General features: G+C 45.3%; 1 protein-coding gene across 2 annotated transcripts in view; it reads right to left on the minus strand.

Annotated features, from left to right (window-relative positions):
• The window catches only part of ITPKA (inositol-trisphosphate 3-kinase A), a 40037-nt gene extending 32998 nt beyond the window's left edge, over nucleotides 1–7039 (minus strand). The window contains exon 1 of one of the 2 annotated variants that reach the window (XM_064462514.1): nucleotides 6311–7039. In XM_064462514.1, the coding sequence (XP_064318584.1) occupies nucleotides 6311–6814 (504 nt within the window). In that variant the 5' untranslated portion in view covers nucleotides 6815–7039. The remainder of the gene's footprint in view (nucleotides 1–6310) is intronic. The other variant, XM_064462513.1, reaches the window with a different exon arrangement.
• Nucleotides 7040–20031: the final 12992 nt, after the last annotated feature.

Consider the following 20031-nt stretch of genomic DNA (forward strand, 5'->3'; position numbering starts at 1 on the left):
TCCTTCCAAGATGTGCAAGGATAATATTACCTTTTCTGCCATCACAATTTATAATCACCACAAAATGCTGTATGATGAGCCCTAGTTCTTCTCTTATACACTGCTAAACAAAACAGCTATCACATAATATGCATTCTCAGCTTCCAGAAATATTACCCGTATTAAATTGCATCACATTGTGAGCATCTAATCAAACTGATTCACTTTAATACATTCCATTTAAAACAAGCCTTAGATGTAGACGAAAGTAACCTCTCAATTCACATTCAATTAAAAAAACGTCCACCCTCATCAAACCAATCTAATAGGTTAAGAGTGTCAGAACCCTAACATATACATAGACATGCAAAATTTCCAAACTATTGCTCCAGCCACTACCCTTATTCCTTTTCAGACTGAAATGGGCTTTCACAAATAAAATTTCAGCTCTGCTGAGTCGATGATAGCCTGAGAAGAATCTCCTTCAGTATGCCCTCTTTAAATATGAATGCACCACCCAACAATAAGAAGTCACTGTTACTTTCTTTCCCTCCTTCCAGATGTAATAAGCATTATAAGGAGGTTTGAACTGTAGACATGCATATATAGAGAAACTTCTATTACATACCTAATCCAACGGGTCCATAAGAAAAAAAATTATAATAGAGCTCCTCCAATTTTAAACTGTACACCCAAGCAACATGTCCTTTAACATAAGAAAAGTGAGAACTATCAGAGGGAAATTTATTAAGAAGAGAAGAATCCTGTAACCTGTAAGTCACCATTTCAGATATATCCAGGATTGGAAACTCTTAACTATAATTGATAGGACATTTAATTGCCTCTCTCCCAACTGACTTGGTAAGAGCTAATTGATTTCCCTACCAGGCAAGAATCTACATTACTAATAAACAGTCACCACCAGAACTGATACTGCTGATGTGTCAATATACTCAACCATCCAAGTGTACGGTGGAGAAGAAACCATCCTCAAACTGGGGGAAGGCTCCCAGTTCAGAGTTTTGGCCCAATAACTGTGCAACATGGAAATGTTGAATGTAATCCACTGCTATTCACCTCATTTTGTTCAGTATACAACAGCAAGATTTCAGTATACAGGACTGTCATTATAAATCAGCATTTTTTAAAGAGCTATGAAATATGTTCCATTAAAAGTAGTTTCTCCATGAGCAGCTAAATAATGAAGCCTGGTTTCTACTTGACTGGTATCTACCGTCCTGCACCCTTATCAGAGCAACTACAGCTTGTCGCTGCCCTCTGTAAGCTTGTGCCAAAAGCCCTCCAATCCCCCTCACACTTCCACATCTTCCCACCATTTCTTCAGCTTTTTCCCCTGCCTCTCAACTAGTGCCTTCCACATTCCCTAACCTCACCAGCCCACAGCACTGTATTCTCCCTCCCGTACTTTCTCCTACTGACCCTCAGGACAAGAGGCACTACCCACAGCGGCTGGCACAAGCACATAAGCACTGATCAACTAGCCAACACGGTCATGCCCATTCACTAGTTAACAAGAGGAATGGAAGACAATATTTGAACTCATCCTGCACGTTCTCCTCCTGAGAAAAAAAAGGTATGCACCTATTTTGGTTTTCTGTCCTCCACCCAGAGGCTGATCTTTGTGGAACTTTAAAAAGCTCTTGAAGAAACTTTGAGATGTCTATCCCACTGCCAAATCTGGCAGAAATCTACCAAAGTTGTTAAAATGCAACTGATAAGAGTGATTACACAAGCCTTCTTTCCTTTGGAAAGTAGGCTAAAAACCCATTAACAGTCTTACTTATGTCATCCCTTCGTTCCCATTCTTCATTTAAAAATAACAATTCTATTCTACTGCATTAGCTTATGTAACCCACCCCTGAGCTGAAGTAGTTGAAACTTTTGGTCTGTATTTATTAAGTGCAAGTGCCTCTCCATACATTTGTCCATTTTAAGGTGCTTGGTATTATGAAAAATAATGGTGAGATGATCAGTGAAACCAAATGAGCTTCTCTAATGGCTATCCCCCAAAGTTTCTGGACTGGTATCACTGCAAGCAAGAACTGAACTGCTTTTTCTCTAGCAAGCTGTCAGCTGTTCTCATGGTTACAGATCTAAGAATTTGGAATGACAGGTCACAGTTATGAGAACAAGTAGATTTATTTGGCATGTTTCTATCTAGTAAATAACATTCTCCTATAAAGGGGACAAGAGGCTGCTGCACATTATCCTGGTGTTTATTCTCTGTGAAAACCACTTTTTAAAGCCTCTGTCCCGACAAAGAAGGTGCTAACCAGACTTACATATTTCTTAAAATTGCTCGCTCACAGAATGAAGACAAAAATATGTAACTCTTGCACTCCCTTCATTAATATAAATGGACCACTGGTGCTTTCACCACAAGACTCAACTCTGTATATACACTTCCCAGATGGCACGAAGCAAGGGTAGAAAAGCACGCTTTCCATTTAAGTGCAAGGGAAGGCAGGAACGTTAATTCTTGTCAAAGGGTGAAATCTATTCGGTCAAATGGCTATTTAAATAATAACCAATGGTTTTTTATTAACTTAACTGCCAAGATTTGTGAGGCTCCAGCTATGGTGTTACACAAATTACATTAACACAACGATGCACAATTGGTTTTCACAGAACCACAAGTTCAGCTGACAGGACAGCAGCAGAACAGGCTTCTCACACACTTAAAACTCCCCATTGCTGGAGGGGTCTTCCTCCAGGAAAGCCGGGGCAGTCCAGTTTCCAAAGCCACTGTTAATTACTACAAAATGAAATGTGGAATTTATGCCAAGGAACTGGAGCACCTACCCGCTGAGCCTGCCTAGATGGTAACAGCATTTCGTCCCTGCTGAGCCAGGCTGGAACTGTACCATAATCATCAGTCATCGGTCCCAGGGTATTCGCTCCCCTCAGCAGAGGCCCTAGGGCTCCAGGGACATGCCCACATACCGTGCTCAATAAGAAACAAGAGTTTAACATCATCTTGACATGCCAACTCATCCGACCCAGAATGCTCTGTGAAACGCTTAACTGACGGATCACACAGCCTCTGGGGGAACTCTCCCTTCGCCTGCTGAGCTGCCAGGGAGAACCATCCTCCAAGGGGGACGGTTGAGGAAAGCACTCCCAGGCTTACCATCCCAGGATTTAAGGCCTGATAACCCCCGGGCTGGCAAGCCCTGTACACAGAGGAAGGGCTCCAGAGTTTCCAGCCTCTCACACAGGCCTGCACACAATATTGAGAGCTCACAATATTTCGAAGACCCAGCTGAGTCTTGATTTCCCGGTCAACAGTAGAGGCCTCCAGCTGAGAGGCCTGGGAGGGCCTTCTTCAGCTTAGGTCTCAAGTTCCTGGGTCTGCAAATGGAAGCCTTGAAGCCCTGATAATGGGAACATTATCAGAATTTCTCCTCCCGCAGTTGAAGACCTGGGCAAGTTTCCAAGGTCCCTGCTAGGCACTGGGGAGTCTGGTAGGCTTTACAGTCCAGCAGTACTCTGAGCGCTGGTCTGAGCTTAGTCACAAGGTGGCAGGCTCCAAATTAATTTCTAATATTTGCAAAGAAAAGTCTAATGAAATTCCAATACAAGTGAAATTTAAGAATGTCACAATTTCCCATGAATTTGGGAACGCCAAGTTTGGCCCACCTCTGATTTCAGTTTCCTTCAGAGAAGCCTCTATCCTTTATGTTCCACTCTGAGAACGAGCCTTCATCTACTAAAATACACTAAAAACTATAAATATGAACAAAATGAGCCAATTCGCCTCTAAATAGAACCTTCAAAATATAAAACCATTCCTCGGATTATCCTAAAATTTCTAGTTATTTTCACATGTGCATGCCTGCCTTGAACCCAAAGCTTTCTGTTCTAAAACACACTTATTCATCCTGCCTCGAGATTAATTAGTAGAAAGGACACATCCTGTAAAGTTGAACCCACAGTGGTTCAAAGCAGGGACTTCTACTTTGGCATGCCATGGACTCACCGCTTCGCTAAAGAAACAGTGTCTGTAAAGACTGGGCAGCTGAGCATAGGGATTGCTGGTATCACAGCATTGTCCAGCACCAAAAGACATCAAACACAAGAACAAGCCCGTCCTGGTCACCTCCAGGTATCAGCAAGCACATAGCACAGCCACCCGATGAGGAGCAGTGTACCTGACCACAGGGAAAACAGTAGATTCCAGGATTTGAGCTTGGTGGGTAACGCAGCAAGGAAAGGAGAGATCAACTATGTGAGCATGCATTAAGCAGATAAAAGATTTGGGCTGTTAAATTTATTAGGCAGTGTCATAAAGTTGGTGATTCTTCGTTCTGCTGTTTTAGAGTCCTAGGTACCGGCCCCAGCTCTGCTTCGCCAGCTTGCCACAGAAGCGGTAATGGGATAAACAACATCAGTCAGAACACAGGCTCCTGGTGGGCAGTTTGCCCCATCCTCCCCTACGCTGCAGGTATAGAAAAGTAACTCGGCCATTAACAACATGAAGTGAATACTTCATCTGAGTGAACACTTACTTTACCAATGAGACATTAAAACATGCCGCAGCCATGCTAAACTTGGGAAACCTGCAAAAAACTTTTTCCAAAACCTGAATTCTCATAATACTACTGAAGTTCTCAGTTTCCCATGCACCTAAATGAACAGGAGTTTAATATACTTACAATACAGCTATTTTAGGTTGTCTATAATAATTAAATACCTTCTTCTTGACTTTTCAGATTTTCTTCTCTTGTCATTAGAGGGTGACTAAAACATTTTCTAATTTTGCAGTACCTAGAAACTTCGTGTAATTTTAAAGAAAGTAATGCCACTCACATCCGCTTATGCTGCATGTATCTAAGGCATACAGTTGTAACAAATTATTTAAGACTCGCTATTTCATACGATACCAATGACTTCAGAGAAGCAAAACCTTAAAGGCAGCATGGCTTCTTGCCTGAAGAACAGTTTTTGCTTCAGCCTGTATTGACAGACAAGTTAACCAGATATGACAATGCCACCTCAGAGTCCTCTGTATTGCTGGAGTGTTGCCCCTAAATTCTTGCTCCCTATTAACCACGGAGGCGGCCCACTGCAAAAGCAGGGATAATGATCCAATAGCCCTTTTCCACCTTCAGTTTCTATTCCTCTGTTACTTTCGCAAAATCCCCACTAGCATAGCATGCATTTTAGAAAAGAAAGCCAAATAGCAACGCAGTAGTGTTTCCCCCGCACACCCAACTCAGTATCAGCGTCAAAAGCACAAATTAAGCAGTATTATTATCAGTTTCTTGATACACAGTATGACAAAGTACAACCCTTTTTCCCACCCATCCCCAAAACTGAGCTACAAGTTGATGCAAACAAAACCAATATTGCACACACCGTTTTAGCTCCTGTACTGTGTGTCCTCTAAAGCAGTAAACCCACAATTACCATGAGAAAAGTCCAGCTGGAGGTATCACCTACAAGTGGCATTACTTCTCCCCTACGTATTTTTTCGAAACATGTTCTGCTTGAAAACAATTCAGTGCCAATGAGCTGGCAGTAGAACAGCAATTTAAATTGTGGTCTCAGGAAAGGTAGGAGGGGGAATTCACTAAAGCAACATACTTCAGCTACAAAACCCCAAGAAGCATATTATAAGGAGTCAGGCAAATACATATATTACAGATGATGAAAAAGCAGCTAACTACATGCCTTTAAAAGTGCAATTCATGGATGCAAGCTGCCAAATTACAGAGGGGATTTACCGAGAAGAATGTGTTGCTGCCAGAATGGACAAAAGCATGCATTCTATCCATTCCAAGCTCCTCCCCATCTCCTGTCACGCTCGCAGCAAGAAGCGGTTCAAAAAATTGACAAGACTCCAGAATTGGAAGAGGAAAAAAATAAAAATAAAAAAACCACACACACACAAAAAAAAAAAAAAAAAAAAACAACCCAAAAACACAAACAAGAAACCAACCACCTGCTGGTAAATGCCTGGAAAAATTTTATTTTGAAGATCTGGTAAAGGAGACTGGAAAAAAAAACAAACAAACCAAACATAAAAACAACCCAGTTATGATCAAAAAGCGTCCCCCTGTATTTCTGGGGACACGAAGCGCGATTTCACAGCATTCACAGAAAGGAAACGGCGACCTGGCCGGGTTTGACGGCGTTTTTCAGAGGCGCAGCGACCCGCACACCCAACGCCGCCCGCCGGCCCCGGGGCTGGAGTTTCCCGGAGTTTGCGGGGAGTCGGGAGGTGGGAACCTCGCTCCAAACGGGAGCGCTGGGGGACCCCGCGGCAGGCGCCCCCCGCTCCCCGGGGGCGAACCCCGTCCCCCCCTACCTGGTTGGTGTCCTCGCCGTGCTCCAGGTGCACGATGCCCTGGCTCCTGCCCTCTGTGTCGCTCAGCACGTCGTCCTCCGAGTCCTCCAAGAGGGACGAGGATCCCGTGGAGGAGAGCGAGGAGGTGGAGAGCCTGCGGGACTGCAGGCGTAACGAGCTGTCCGTCCTCAGCCAGCCGCTCTCGGGGGGCGGCGGCTCAGCCTGGGGGCCGCCCTGCGCCTCCTCGCCCTCCTCGGCGGTGACGGTGAGCCGGGGGATAACGGGCGGCAGCACCCCGTTGGGGGGCCGGCAGCCCCTCTTCGCCGGGTCGGGCAGCTGCCGGGCGGCGGCGGCGGCGACGGCGGCGCAGCGAGCCTCGAAGAGGGACCGGAGCTCCCCGACGCTCAGCCGCTTGGCCCGGCTGAGGTCCGGGCTGTCGTGCAGCCTTGCGCGGGGCTCCATGCCGGGGTCGGCGCCGGCAGCTGGCCGGGCGGCGCCCCAGGGCCGGCGGCCGGGGGCGTGCATGGGGGAGCCCCGCGCCGCCGCTGAGGAAACTTCTTTGTGGCTCAGCCTCCGGCCGCTGCTCGGAGCCCGGCGGCGAGGCTCATCTCCAGCCCGCCCTCCCCGGGGTAGCTCTGACTCACCCGCTGCGACAACCGGAGCCGGTTACCGTCCCCGCCGCCCCGGCAGCAGGGCCATGGGGGTGCGCTGAGCCCGCCCGCCCGCCGCCCCGCTCCGCCTCGGCGCTGAGGGGAGGAGCGGAGCCGCGCCGCGGGGAGCCCCTGCCCGCCCCTTCCCCGCCGCCGCCTCCGCTCTTTTGCTTTCGCTTTCCCTCAGGCGGCCTCAAGGAAATGGCTGCGGCCGCGGGGTGTCCCGGCGGAAGGGGGTGTCCCGGCGGGGCGCCTCCCGCCTCGCCGCCGCCGGTTAACGGCTCCGCGGCATGGCGGCTGCGCAGCGCGGCGGCCCGGGGCGGGGGAGGCGGCTCTCGGGCACCCCCCCCGGGATTTCGGCCCCCCTTTCGTGGCCGTCCGGGCTCCGTCCGTGGGCCCCGCCGCGGGTGGGCGCTCCCGCGTCCCCCCCCGGGGGTGGCGGCTCCCCGTGGGCCGCCCAGGTCAGGTTTCGCGTCCCGCGTCTAACATCCTCCGGCGGTTTGCAAATCCCCTCCCCTGCACGTTACAGGCTGCAGGGCAGAGCTCTCCTCGTGTAAAGCCTGAGATTTTCCATCAGTCAGCGCTTTACCCGCTGAGCTCTGCTTACTCAGGGTGCCTTAAGCCTCGGGTTACTGAGATACCCCAGCCCCCTTCCCCGAATGAATTTCAGCAAATAACATCCCCCACGTCGGTGCTTCTTCCCTGCTCAGCTCCCACTCGTCACCTCAGCCGGGACCCATGCTGGGCTGCAGCATTGTCGCTGTAGCTATTAAGACCTTTGGAACAGGAAAGGCATCCCACCGTAGGGTTATATCAGCTGAGATGATTAGTAAAATTAATAATTTTGGAACCAACCGCTGAAGGCTTCGGCTTAGTTTTTGCTCATTTATCTCATTGTTTCCTTGTACTCTCCCATCTGTCTCGCCATCTGTTGTGTCTTGGCTGTTACTTGGGCTGCGAGCTCCTTGCAAAAGGGGGCCGCACCCCCTCAACACATAATGCAACGCAGCCTGGGCCATGGCTGGTCCTGCAACACTGTAAATCATTTATTCACCTGTCTCGATTTGTTGAGATTATTCGGTTGCAATGGACTATTTAACGGCCCGATCTTGCAGGTAGAATTTGGAAAAGTATTTCAACAGGCACCACACGGCGTGGCTTCTCCTGAGGCAACTACTGCTGCGCCGCTCGCGAAGCCCTCAGCTTGCAAATGCCTGGGAGCAGACAGGAAGGCAGCCGGGGAACTTCAGAAATAAAAATTCAGGTGTCTTCAGATGCTTTTCTAGAATTAGGTGGTGCCTAGCCAGGAATTTGGACAATCTGAATTTCCAGCTTAAGCAGCCAAGCCTTGTGGTGGATTTAGTTCTTTGTGCCAAAGCAGTTGTGGGAGTTCTCCCAAGAAGCTGCCAAGGTGTACGTGGTGGGCAAGGCAGGGGTGACAGCTACCACCGAATTATGTGAAGGCGCTAGCAGTAAAGCGCAGGAGAAAATGGTTGGCAGTGCAGATTTTCACCGACAGACAGAGAAGAAACCCGAAGCGCCTGTAGGAGGGTGTTCCTTCATGGTAGACCATAGCAGGTTTAAGCTCTTTCTGAAAGGAGATACAGTCACTGTTTTTATTCTTAACTTTGTAATTAGTTTCAAATTTTACAGTGCAGAAAGGCTGTCTCAAAATGCGAAGACTGATTAGGCCCAGTGCCTAAAGTCAGAACAGTTTAATCAAAAGCATGATTTTATAATTAATGGCTTTATAACAAGACTCACAGTGATAAATTCATAGACAACAGCAGAAAACGCAGAGGCCAGTTATAAGCAAGTATCCGAGATTCCACACACACCAGGCTGGACCCACTTCACCACTTTATGTAGCTGTGACAGCTTCTGTCTCTAGACAAGCAAGACAGAAAAAGAGATTATTTACAGGAGAGAGGTTAAGTGCAAGTTTTCACAGGCCGAACAGGAGCCCTCCAGGGAGCCCTGCTGCACGTGGAAGGACAGCTCGGTTTCCAGCCACGTTTAGCCATTGCTCTGTCTGCTGATTCTGCAATTACAAGATTATGTGCGGTCTATGATCAGGAAACCTTATATAAAAGGTTTCCTTATTTAGGAAACCTTACCCTTAGCAACAGCTCTGAGACCACCAACTCACTCCACGTAGGACTAAAATTAGTTGATAGTTATGTTATAAAATATAATTTTAAAGGTTTTCATTTCAAGTAATGAAGATAAAACCAAAATATACGCAATACATTTAACTGAAATAAATACATGTATAAACATAGAAAAATGTCATTTTAATAATATCATTTGGTGGTGATTGGTTGGATAAGTTTAGGTAGGTTTAGCTGACTGCTTTTATAGCATATCAGCTTTAGAGAGCTACTGATCTCTGAAGCCTGTGTGAGATTTAGCTCAAAGTCTTTCAACACCACCAGGAGAATAAAGACATTCTTCAGTCGGGTATCACCGCGTTTGCTTGTAAGGGTATGACTGTTTTAACGAAAGGAGTGGTGCTGGCATCCTGGTGAAGTGGTAATGACTCGTACTTTCCACTTGTGAAACCCTGCAGAGGGCTGTCAGCATCCATTAATGATGCTTGGCAAGAGCTAGATCTGATAAGCCACAGATACATGTGTCCCTATTTTACAGGTGGGTGAACTGATGTACAGATAGTCAATGAGTTGACTATAGACATGCAGTGAGTCAGGGGCAGAAACAGGCACTTCAGATTTGCTCTCTGCTGCTGTAACCACCAGATCACGTTCCCACCTCCAGGGGTAAAAAGTTGTGTTTGCTGCAGTCATTCTGATTCATATCAGTATTGCTTCTCGCAGCCGGAGTTTCACATTTCACACACTCCTACTACGAAAAGAACTTTCTGCTTTTATTTATATTGGGGAAAAAAAAAAAAAAAGACTATTTCATTCCCATGAAATCCCTTTCTAAACATTGTTGGCATTGACATATTGCTTATTTTTACTTCCTTTCGGTTTGCATTCCCATAGGGTGTCTGAGTCTTGGCAACACAAAGGCAAAGGTGCTGTGGACACTTCTAGCAGATTTGAAAGAGTTCACGCAGACAGCAGTTTAAATAAGATCCAGAGGGGAGCCTTGGGCTTAACTTGGCCTGCTTAGCATATACAAAATACTTCATTGCCCACACAAGACTTCTCAGAGAGCTTAGAAAACACCACGTTCTTCAATGCCAGCCGGAGCATGGCCTAAGAAGACCTGAAAAGTAATTGAGAGTTGTGATTCGCGTGTCTTTCTTGGATGCAACAGGTACAAGTGAGAAAGCGTTTATAAGCAGTTGCAATATCTCTTTCAGGATATAATGGGGGAGAATAAAAGATGGATATGTTTTCATATAGGAAGGCCCTTTTTCAGGACTGCGGGCAAGGTAGATGGGCCTGAAGCTGGTTGGCCGAAGGGAATAGCCCACCTTGTCCCCAGGCCTTTCATGACTAAGCCTAAGGTTCCCCCCAGGGGCTGAAATCACAGCTGAGCACAGCTGCGGCTGCGGGGCCGGCTGCCCAGCCCGCTCTAGCTGGCAGAGTAGCAGTGGCAGCGAGGGCAGACGCCTTCGTCGGCTCCTCACCAGCTTCCAACGGGCTGGGGACCCCGGCTGGTGTCCTAGTTGCTGCCTTGGCTGCTCGCTAGATCGAGTAAGCAGGTTAGCCCGTGTTACAGTCACATCCGCTCTTTGTCATGCAAACATAACCAAATCAAATTATCCAAGTGCTTAGCCACCACGGGCAAGAGGAGAATGAAACTCCAAACCCAGGTTATGTGCCATGAAAGCGATTGCTGCAATAAGTGGGAGAGCTATATTTTTTCAGATTAATTTTTGTAGGCTGTTTGCCAAACTTCTGTATGCAAGCCTTTGAGACTTTTGATATAAGCCCTGGACATCTGCTCAGTGAATGCCATATGAAAAGGGTTCAGGAATCTGGTTCTACCTAAGAAGCAGCACAGCTGTAACTCAGGCAGCAATTTTTAAAACCATAAAAGTGGCTGGATTATTAAGGTGTGAAGTGATTCCAAGGATATGAGAGATGTCTTAGCAGGGGATACCGGGACTTGAGCGGATCCTTAGCTAGGAGGGGAATGTAGTATTTTGGTGGAAGTGAGCATGGTTGTATAGATGTCAGCGTATGGATCAGATAAACCTTCAGGAAAGAGCCAATACCCTATGAAAGTCCCCTCGTGGATAGAATTAAAATTACATTTCCAAGTCATATTCCTGAACAAAGGTATCTTGAACTATTCAGCTACCTCACCTACTCAGATGAAAGAGGGGGAGCTAGCAGGGGAGACAACAATGCCACCGTCCTCTGGGAAAAGGGTTGCAAGTGTTTGACATCATAAGGTGACAGCCACGATGGCAAGAAAGCCACAAGGACAAGGCCAGGGGGAAGAAGGGGTGTACACAGCACCCCTGCTGCCAGAATGAATCACCACGGTCTGCTGGTATATAGAGCGTAGGGTTACTCTACAGGGGAGGGGAGGGAAGTACTATGGGAAGTAAGAGCTACACTAGACATGAAGAAAGGGAGGTCACAAGTGATTGGAAAACACTCAGGAGGAGAAAAACACTTTTCTTCCACATCTGCCCATCTTGTGCTGCAGAGTCGCTGTTATTCCTTATGAAAGGGGAGGAGCAGGGCCTCTCCTCCCCAGTTCCCTCAGCCTGCCACCACTGCCTTTCTCCCTCACGCTCCTACTGCTGGCCTGGGGGCCAGCACGTCCAGGCAGCAGAATAAAATGGGAGAGGAGAAGGGGCTGTGGGTGTGCTATTCCGCGATGCAAAGCATGTGCTGAAAGGAGCAGCCAGGTGAATAAAGGGTAGCAGCATCATTGGCTGCAGGCTGTGAGTTTGACGTGTGAATTGTGTGTTCCCTCCTCAAAGTGCCTGAAGCTTAGTAGAAGAGTATCTGAGATACCGTCGTGATTTTCACTTGTGTTTTGCCTGTTCTCAGCTTAAATAAAAGATTCAGTTTCCACAACTGTCATTTTAGCAGAAAATCCACACAAAAATGTCGTAACGCAACAAGAGCAAGTTTCGCTGTCATGCATCTCGGATGATTACAGGTAACGCTTCACCCTAACAACCACGTTCCTCGTAGTTCCCTCTGAACTGACTGTGAGAACTTCCTTATGAAGGTTTGGTTTAAAGATAAATACTTCAGTGAAACCACTTATTAGCTTTACACTTTAAGTAACCACGGTTGTTATTTTTGGCCAGCCGTTTATAACCCCCTCAGAACATCGGCACATATTTGCCTGGGCTTACAGTAATGCTCACATTAAATTCTGTGATTTTAATTCTGTGGGTTTACTCCTGTCTTATAATAGTGTAAAGAAGAGCAGGATATGTCTCACTGTGTATAGAGGCAGACTGTTCCTGGAAGTTTAGTTCCACCTGTGCACCCTGCAACCCAGGGGCATACCTAAAGGCAAATCACGGTTCTTCCCTATCAGAGGAGATTAAAAATACATCCCAGCAACAGGCTATCCCACTCTTAAGACATTTAAATATATAAATTATAAAAACCCCTCCAGATTATGGAGAAAACTAAAAGCCTGAACTAGTTTAGATTTTACCAAAGGTTAAAGCAGAATCTAATATTTTCCACAGAAACCGTCACAAGTAGCGTTTTTACAACAATTAATCTGGCACGGCAGCTGAACTGAAATGGTCTTTTTAATAAAGGATGTTACTACACAAATGTGGTCAAAAGTTTATATCCCAACAGTCCCAGGCTTTTACTTCCCTTTTCAAGAGGGAAATTTCTGGAAAACTCTTCAAACTTCTTACTGAACGACTGAATAGCTGAGGTGGGAGGAAGGTTTAGTACGTTAAAGATTTCTTTGTCCACACAGTTTTCTTTGCCAGTTCATTTGGCAGTGCCGCACTAAAAATCAAATACATCCACAAAAAATCATAGACACGCTCTAGTGATGTCAGTGATGCCATATGGATGTATTTTAAGGAAAAGGGAAGCAACAGTAATTACTAGTAATTACTAATTACCAGGCAATGAGCAAGCAGCTTTGTTTTAATGTAAGGGTCCAGTTTGTGCTTGTGCGAAATTACTCATACTTAGGGTGTTTTTCAGAGTTCTTTAGGATATATAGGTGTTCTTTGGCATGACCTAATTGCACTAATTGCAAATTAGTCTCTATAACGATGCTCGCTTTTTCCTGCATATTCCCAGCACGCCCGTTGGCACACACATGTGCCCGGCTTTGTAAACTAGATCACAGTATAAGGAAGAACTTGAAAGGGATTTTTATGCACAGGTTTTGATTATTTGTCATCTGGAATCAACTGAAATATATAATAAAAAAAGAAATACAAGATAGACTAAAAATAAAAATAATTTGCAAAAATATTTAGGAAATGTTTTCTCTGGGGGTTTTTTTCTGTTGTTTCATAAAATTAAATATTGGGGTTTTTTTTATTTGCCTGTGAGAAGTACTTATACATGCTTTTTTTACTTGATGTCATAGGAACAAATCTAGCAGTAATACAAGTACATGCTTATTGTCACTGTCTTCAAAGGGTTTTTCACTACCTGTACCTGGCATAACCTTTAAGTAATCTTAAAGAAACATATTGCATAATGACTTCCTCCAGTCGCTCATAAAGATGTCAGGGAAAAAAGCGATCTATGAAAATCACCGAGGAGAAGAGCAGACTCAAAACATAGCGTGAGAGGCGCATTTCCAACCTCACGGCCAACACAAGCGTTGCGCCATCAGGTTGTACATCCCCATGCCAGCACTTCGCTGCGCCCTCGCCTCCCGCAGGCAGGCAGAGGCTGGGCTCAGCTGCTGACAGGTAGTGAGTGCCAGGTGACCACGACGTCCTCCCACCATGCCAGGGAAACCCACCTCTTCAAAAACCCTTCCTCCCATAAGGTTTAACTTTTGGGTTTCCATACAAGCTATGGATAGCTGGCTTTGGTAGTGCCAGTCCTTGTCAGGCTATTGGTAGCAAAGCAGTACATAAAACCAAAACACAGCCTAATGTTTGTGCCAAGTTACCTTAGTGGTTCCGTCTTCAAAACAGAGAACCCATATTCTGTTGTTATCGAGAAGTCCCCGAAATTACCACTGCTAGCAATGCCGCTGAGAGGTGTATGATGAGATTCAGCAACAGTCAAGCAACTGCAACCATAATGATGCCGCGCACGCAAGGACAACGTAACCGTTGGCGCTGTGTCACCATTCACAACGGAGAGCCCATTGCGCTAAATGTTGCAAGAGTAAAATCAGTATAAAAAGTAGATAAAATAACACGTAAAAGGTATGCTCAAGGTCTGGTTCTTCCAAGCTTTTTCTGTGGTAACGTGTATGAAGTTTCAATTACCTTTGTTTTGATATTATTTTGAGTAGGCTGAATGGAAAATAATCTCTGATTTTTGCGTTAAAGAAATATTAACTGTCAGTTTCTGCTGAAGTAAAATAATATTGGGGACTGTGAGATGGTCTGCTCTCCCTAGGGCCATGGATCTCTTTCATCTGTTATTTTTTTTTCAAATCAGAATATAAATTTCTCTGTCTTCTCCTTCAGTCTTGTGGGTAAACTCTGAGATTTCCTACACCATTGTTCTGATGCATTTCTTCAGTTCTGCACATGTACTCAGGACCCTGCCGCAAAAGTTAACACTGCCGCGTCCGTGTTCTGAGCTAAATCTGGCACTCGTCTTTGGTGTTTCCACCATTGCAAAGAGCCCAGAGAGTTCGCTTCAGTAACTAAACTGGGATTGCAAATCATTAGATTGGGTTTCCACCTCTGTTTTTCTTTCCAGGACAGCAGATTGCTGGAAAAATACACTGAGAGCAAGACAGGATTAAACCACCCGTTCTCCCTCGTGAGGAACTCTGTTAGTATGTTATAAGCCAGGGGTGGACAATCTTTCAGCAGATTCTTCTGATGGAATAGGTGGCTCAGCAGTCGAGCATTCCTCCAACCTCCTAAACTCATGGTGCTTTCCACCGTTCCATCTTTTCGATGGGACTGGTTGCACAATTTGTCCTAATAAACAGTGATAAACAAAACAGCCCTGCAAAAGTACTAGGGGAAAAAGACTCCATGCTTTTAGTGGCATAAAAAACTATTAACATGGTTCTTTAACATCATGGAAAAGTACAGCAAAACAAAGAAAAAATGGCAAGGGTACTTTACTCGTGCATCCAATACATTATTGCCTTAGGTAAGTACAATTTTGCAAGGCTGCATGATGACCGAACAGGAAACAAAGAAAATATATCCTCTTTGAAATTTCAAGGAGAAGACCTTTGCTTCCCTCATGGGGTTGTTATAAACCTGAAGAAACACCCTTCGGTTTTAGCTTGGGTTTTTTTGGTTGGTTGGTTTGGTTGGTTGGTTGGTTGGTTGGTTTCTTAAGTTGGCCAAAGGTGACTATTAATTAGTTATGATGTTTACTAACTGGAACCTAAAGTTTTTGTGTTTTTTTTCCTATATATCAGTTGAGGGAGTAATGCATCCTGTTTTTCGTATAATGTTATCAAAGTACTTCCCAAAGAGTTTAAAAAATCGCCTGATGAGGACAGAAGCACCTTTAGAAATTGAAACACTGGGCTGAGAGGATACAGGGAGACTGACATGAAGTGTCTAGGGGTTTGTTTGCTGGATTTAATTTTCATTCTAGGAATGGCATTTCCCTTACAAGCAGTTTTCGGTAATTTTCATGAAAAGCTTTTCCTTTGACACACACGCATATGGATTCCTGGAAAACAATGTTATCTGCAGATTTCATTGTGTAAATAGATCAGCAGAATTTTGGCTGAGATTAATAGTAGAGGCATTGAGCTGCACTTTGCACAGGAAATGCCTACTGGCAGGTTAAATGCTCATACATAACCATGCACCACACGCTGTTTTTCAGATTGTCACATGAAGATCAAACTCATAGAGATATTCAAAGAGGATGAATGGATAAATGTCTCCCTGAAACAATGACAGAGACGAATCAAAGCACACAAAATAAAATGCCATTTCAAATGTAGGCAACTGGCTTCATAATTAATTTTTAAATAACATTGAACCGTAAAGTTCAGTTATATCTTAATGAGGGCGCCGACAAATCAAATCCACAATACCATCTTTTCCTGCCCACTTGCAGGCCAAAAAAAACCCAAAAGAGATAGTAGGCTTTCACCATGGAAGAAGCTAAGAGCAGCACAGAAACAAGAAGTTCTCGCTGGAGCAACACAAGGTAATTTCCAGTGTCAGAAGGCCTGGACAGTCCTCACATTTTAGCAAGTTAGGGAGGAAGGCTTGTGGTAGACTGATGAACAAACTACTGGGACAAGAAAGCCACCAGTGGCCAAGCTGAAACTGCATTCTTGTTCCAGGGGAAGAGGGAGGTGATCAGAGGCAGAGGGGGAGAGAAGCAAAGGGAGAGAAATAAGAGGCATGAGAGTCTTGAGATAAAAGCCTTCAGGTCAAAAAACCAGAATTGAAACACACCAGCCATGAAATACCTCTCTTTGGGTCATCCTCGCTTGCCTCGCCCACACTTTACCACCAGGTGGCCCCAGATGAACTTGGATGAACAATTGGTTACTCGCTTCAAAGACACGAGGCGTTTAAATCTGGTCTTTCCAAGGGTGCTAGCTGCCGAAGGGGGGGGGGGGGAAGAAAAAAAAACCCCAAACACCAAAAAACCCCCAAACCGTCATGAAAGCCTGGCTGTATGAGGCTGGAGAGTTTGAACAGGTCCAGGTTCAAAAGCTTGGATTAGAACCCACGTCTCAAGTCCTGGGATGTTTGGATGCAGTATCATGGCTCAGACTTAAAAACACAAGAGGTGATGCACTAGTGCAAGGGAGATGTTGAATTCACGGTACAAATGGGAATGCAATATGTGACATCCCTTAGGTCATGCTTTCAATCTGTGTGGCACTTGTAAAGTCACAGGATTGCTCCCAGCTTCGGGCATCGTGCTTCGGGGGAGGTGGATGCCACCTGGAACGGGAGAGAATTCAAAGGAGAGCGGGAAAGACGAACAAAAGTTCTGCAAAACATAACCAGAGGGCAAAGCCTGAAACCAATGGCTTGCTAAGCTGTTTGATGAAGAGTTTTGTCGGCCAGTTGCAGGCAGCAGCTGGCATCGCGGGCAGGGCCCTGAGGTAAAATCAGGCAGTTTAGCAGGGAGCGCGGACTCTGGTGCCACGAGCCAGCAAACGAGAGGTAACAAATCCTGGGACAGCCAGTCTCTAGAGGACTCCTTCAGGTTCATTTTCTAAGATGTCTAGGAGATTTCTTTGCAGGGGAATTAACAGAGGTATAAGTGGAAAAGCATTGAACGCTAATTTCAAGACATGCAGGAATTCCACCAAAAACTTTTCTAGAAAAGGTGAAGTACAGTGTGTCTGACACCCCAGGCCTTCCGACAGGAGTAGGTCAGGTGAATGTAAGCTTAATTATAGAGCAGAATTTAAGAGACAAGGAGTCCTTGATGAACCAGCGTTTACTGTGCTCGGCCCCACTTCAAGGTGCAGCAGTGTTGGGCTGCATCCCTCAGGCTTCTTGTTCCAAACACTATTTCTGGCCCTCACTGGTGTCCCAAAGGTTCTTACACACTTCAGTAAGAGGCTTCAACACGGACTTGCCAATTCTCCTCTTCCAGGTGCAAGGCGTTGTGGGGACCTCTGCTAGCTCTTCATTTCTTGAGAAGAAGGGAGGAAAACACGATCGTTGTACTTAGTAGGTAAGCAGTAGAGGTCAGTCTTCAGGATAGTAATTTGTTGATGTTAATTTGATTGATTTTTCTCCTGGTTTTCTTTCTTACCTGTGCTGTCTTTCTGGACCTGGATGGAGCCAGAATCAATTGTTCAATGTTCAGATGTCAGGCAGATTCTCTCCCAACTTCATCGCTCTACTTTTCCATGCTTACCGAGGGGCTCCTTCACCCTGTAGGCACCCCCGGGGTCAAGTCTTAACAAATCTCTGGGGGTAAACAAAATTTAACCCTGCAGAGAATGATGGCCCCTCATGAGAGAGGGTTTCCTGTCTCTTTTGATTTATAACTAACAGGGGCCTCTGAGACCTGATGTCAATGATCTGAAAATTAGCTTTCTCCCTTACCCACTAAACCGATCTGAAAGGAAGATGAGTTTATTTTTAGGGGGGAACATGCCTTCAAAGTGTCCTTCACTTTATATTCACACCTCACCTTGTAGCAATACCTCACTCATGGAGCAGGTGCTTGAACAACTTTCTCACACAAAAAGCCTTCTTACAACAGTTGCAATGCATCCAGCAACACGCACCTGGCAACAGCCTGCTCCTGAAGAGGTCAGCATCTGCAGCAACCCTCTGGTGGCCCCTACCTGAACTGAGCAGGAGTCCATACATGCACTTCAGGCGACTCCTGAAGAAGGGATCGGGGAAATAAGGGGGGACAATGCAATCAAGTGAGGTGGGAGTTAGGATATTCGTCATAGATTTGTAGGTAAAAACCTTTCCCAGTACTTCTGCTAAATCATAGAACTAGGAACTGGAGTATGCCTGCCTGGCTTTGGGTACTTATGCTAAGTCCTGCTCCAGCAGTGGCTGAACTGCTGTACTTTTTGTGGGACGCCACGAATGCTGTATAATCTCATTAACCATGTCTCTATGGGGTGGGATGATGGGACCTTTAAAGAAAGCCCTTTCATCTTGCTAAGCTTTGGTACATCTCCAGAGGAAGCTACAAGAAGGCTCCTGAGGCATAAAGTGTTCTAGTAGTTGTGAGCAAAGGTGAAGCATCTGTGGGCGGTGCTGAAATGACATTGAGCTGGTTCCTTTTCCCAGACCTGATCCTGTGATGTATCACTCAGTTTTGACCTGCTGATTCATTGAAATTTTAGTCTCAGAATACTGCCTGAGATTTATGATCACTCGAGCTTTTCCTTTAAAAATAGTTCTTACTAGAAGCAGCACTGTATCTGCACACCTGTGTACATCCGATACCCACTCAAAATTTCAAAGAGGACTTCCTGAAATTCCAGACATTTCTATCGGGTAAATTGTCTGCCTGTTTTGATTTTATTTGGTTTACATAAATTTAGGTAAGTTATATAATTTAATAACTTCTTGTTTTATACTAAAGCATGACCTAGCATATAATTTTGGAAGGACGGGAGAAAAGCAGTACTGTGCCAGGGAGAAACCACAACAACAGACCATTAGTGTCTTTTCCTTTTGTTGTTTCCTTTTACTTTTCTTGTTCTACCTCTACAACAGGCAAGCCAAGAAAACTGGAGACCGCAGAGCTAACATCTTTGACGTATTAACAGTCTGAATGCAGAAATAGAAATAGAAATCTATACTGTGAGCCATGAGGGCTGCACTTTGTTTGATGCGCAGTGACTTGCACAGGTGGTGTTTCCTCTTCCTCCCCTTGGCTAGAGGACACTTCTGTGCAGCAGCGAATACTTGAAGTTTCATTGCTCACGCTGTTCTTCTGTGGACACTTTTTATTATGTTCACAGCTGTCCTGCTTCGGGAAGTTCTCTGAACAAGAAACCGCTAATCACAGTTCACCTGTTAAGACTCACGTTCAAAACCGTGTGAAGAATCAGGACTGCCGACGGGTTAAGTGGAGGAAACATCTGCTTCAAGGAACAACTGCTGACATGGTCTCCATTACTGACACGCACTGATCAGCTGTCAGATCTGTTATACTTTAATGAAGAAAAAATTATGTCAGGTTTGTGGATACCTATCCTGAAAGGATGTGTGTGTGGCTATCCATGAGAATGGGAAATTTCTCTCGTCTTTCCTCACTGCAAGCCTGACTTTGCAAAATTTTTTGTTTCTTCTCCTTTTTCCACTTAGCTTCATCTTTTCTCCAAACTGGAACACTCATTAGTATTTGCGAATTCTTTCAATTCTTTAGAAGTCCCATGAGACAGCTTTATACTAATGTCCAAAGCAGAGCCAAATGGCTTTGTATTTATTGTTGTCTAATAGCATGTGGCCTATGTTATGATTTGATGGAACAACTCTGAGCCTTTGGGTTTTTTTAAAAGAGTTGTTATTGAGACAGATGAAAAAATAGATTAATGCGTTAA

This window comes from Phalacrocorax carbo, chromosome 10 (genome assembly GCF_963921805.1).
Source record: "Phalacrocorax carbo chromosome 10, bPhaCar2.1, whole genome shotgun sequence".
NCBI classification, from domain to species: Eukaryota; Metazoa; Chordata; class Aves; order Suliformes; family Phalacrocoracidae; genus Phalacrocorax; species Phalacrocorax carbo.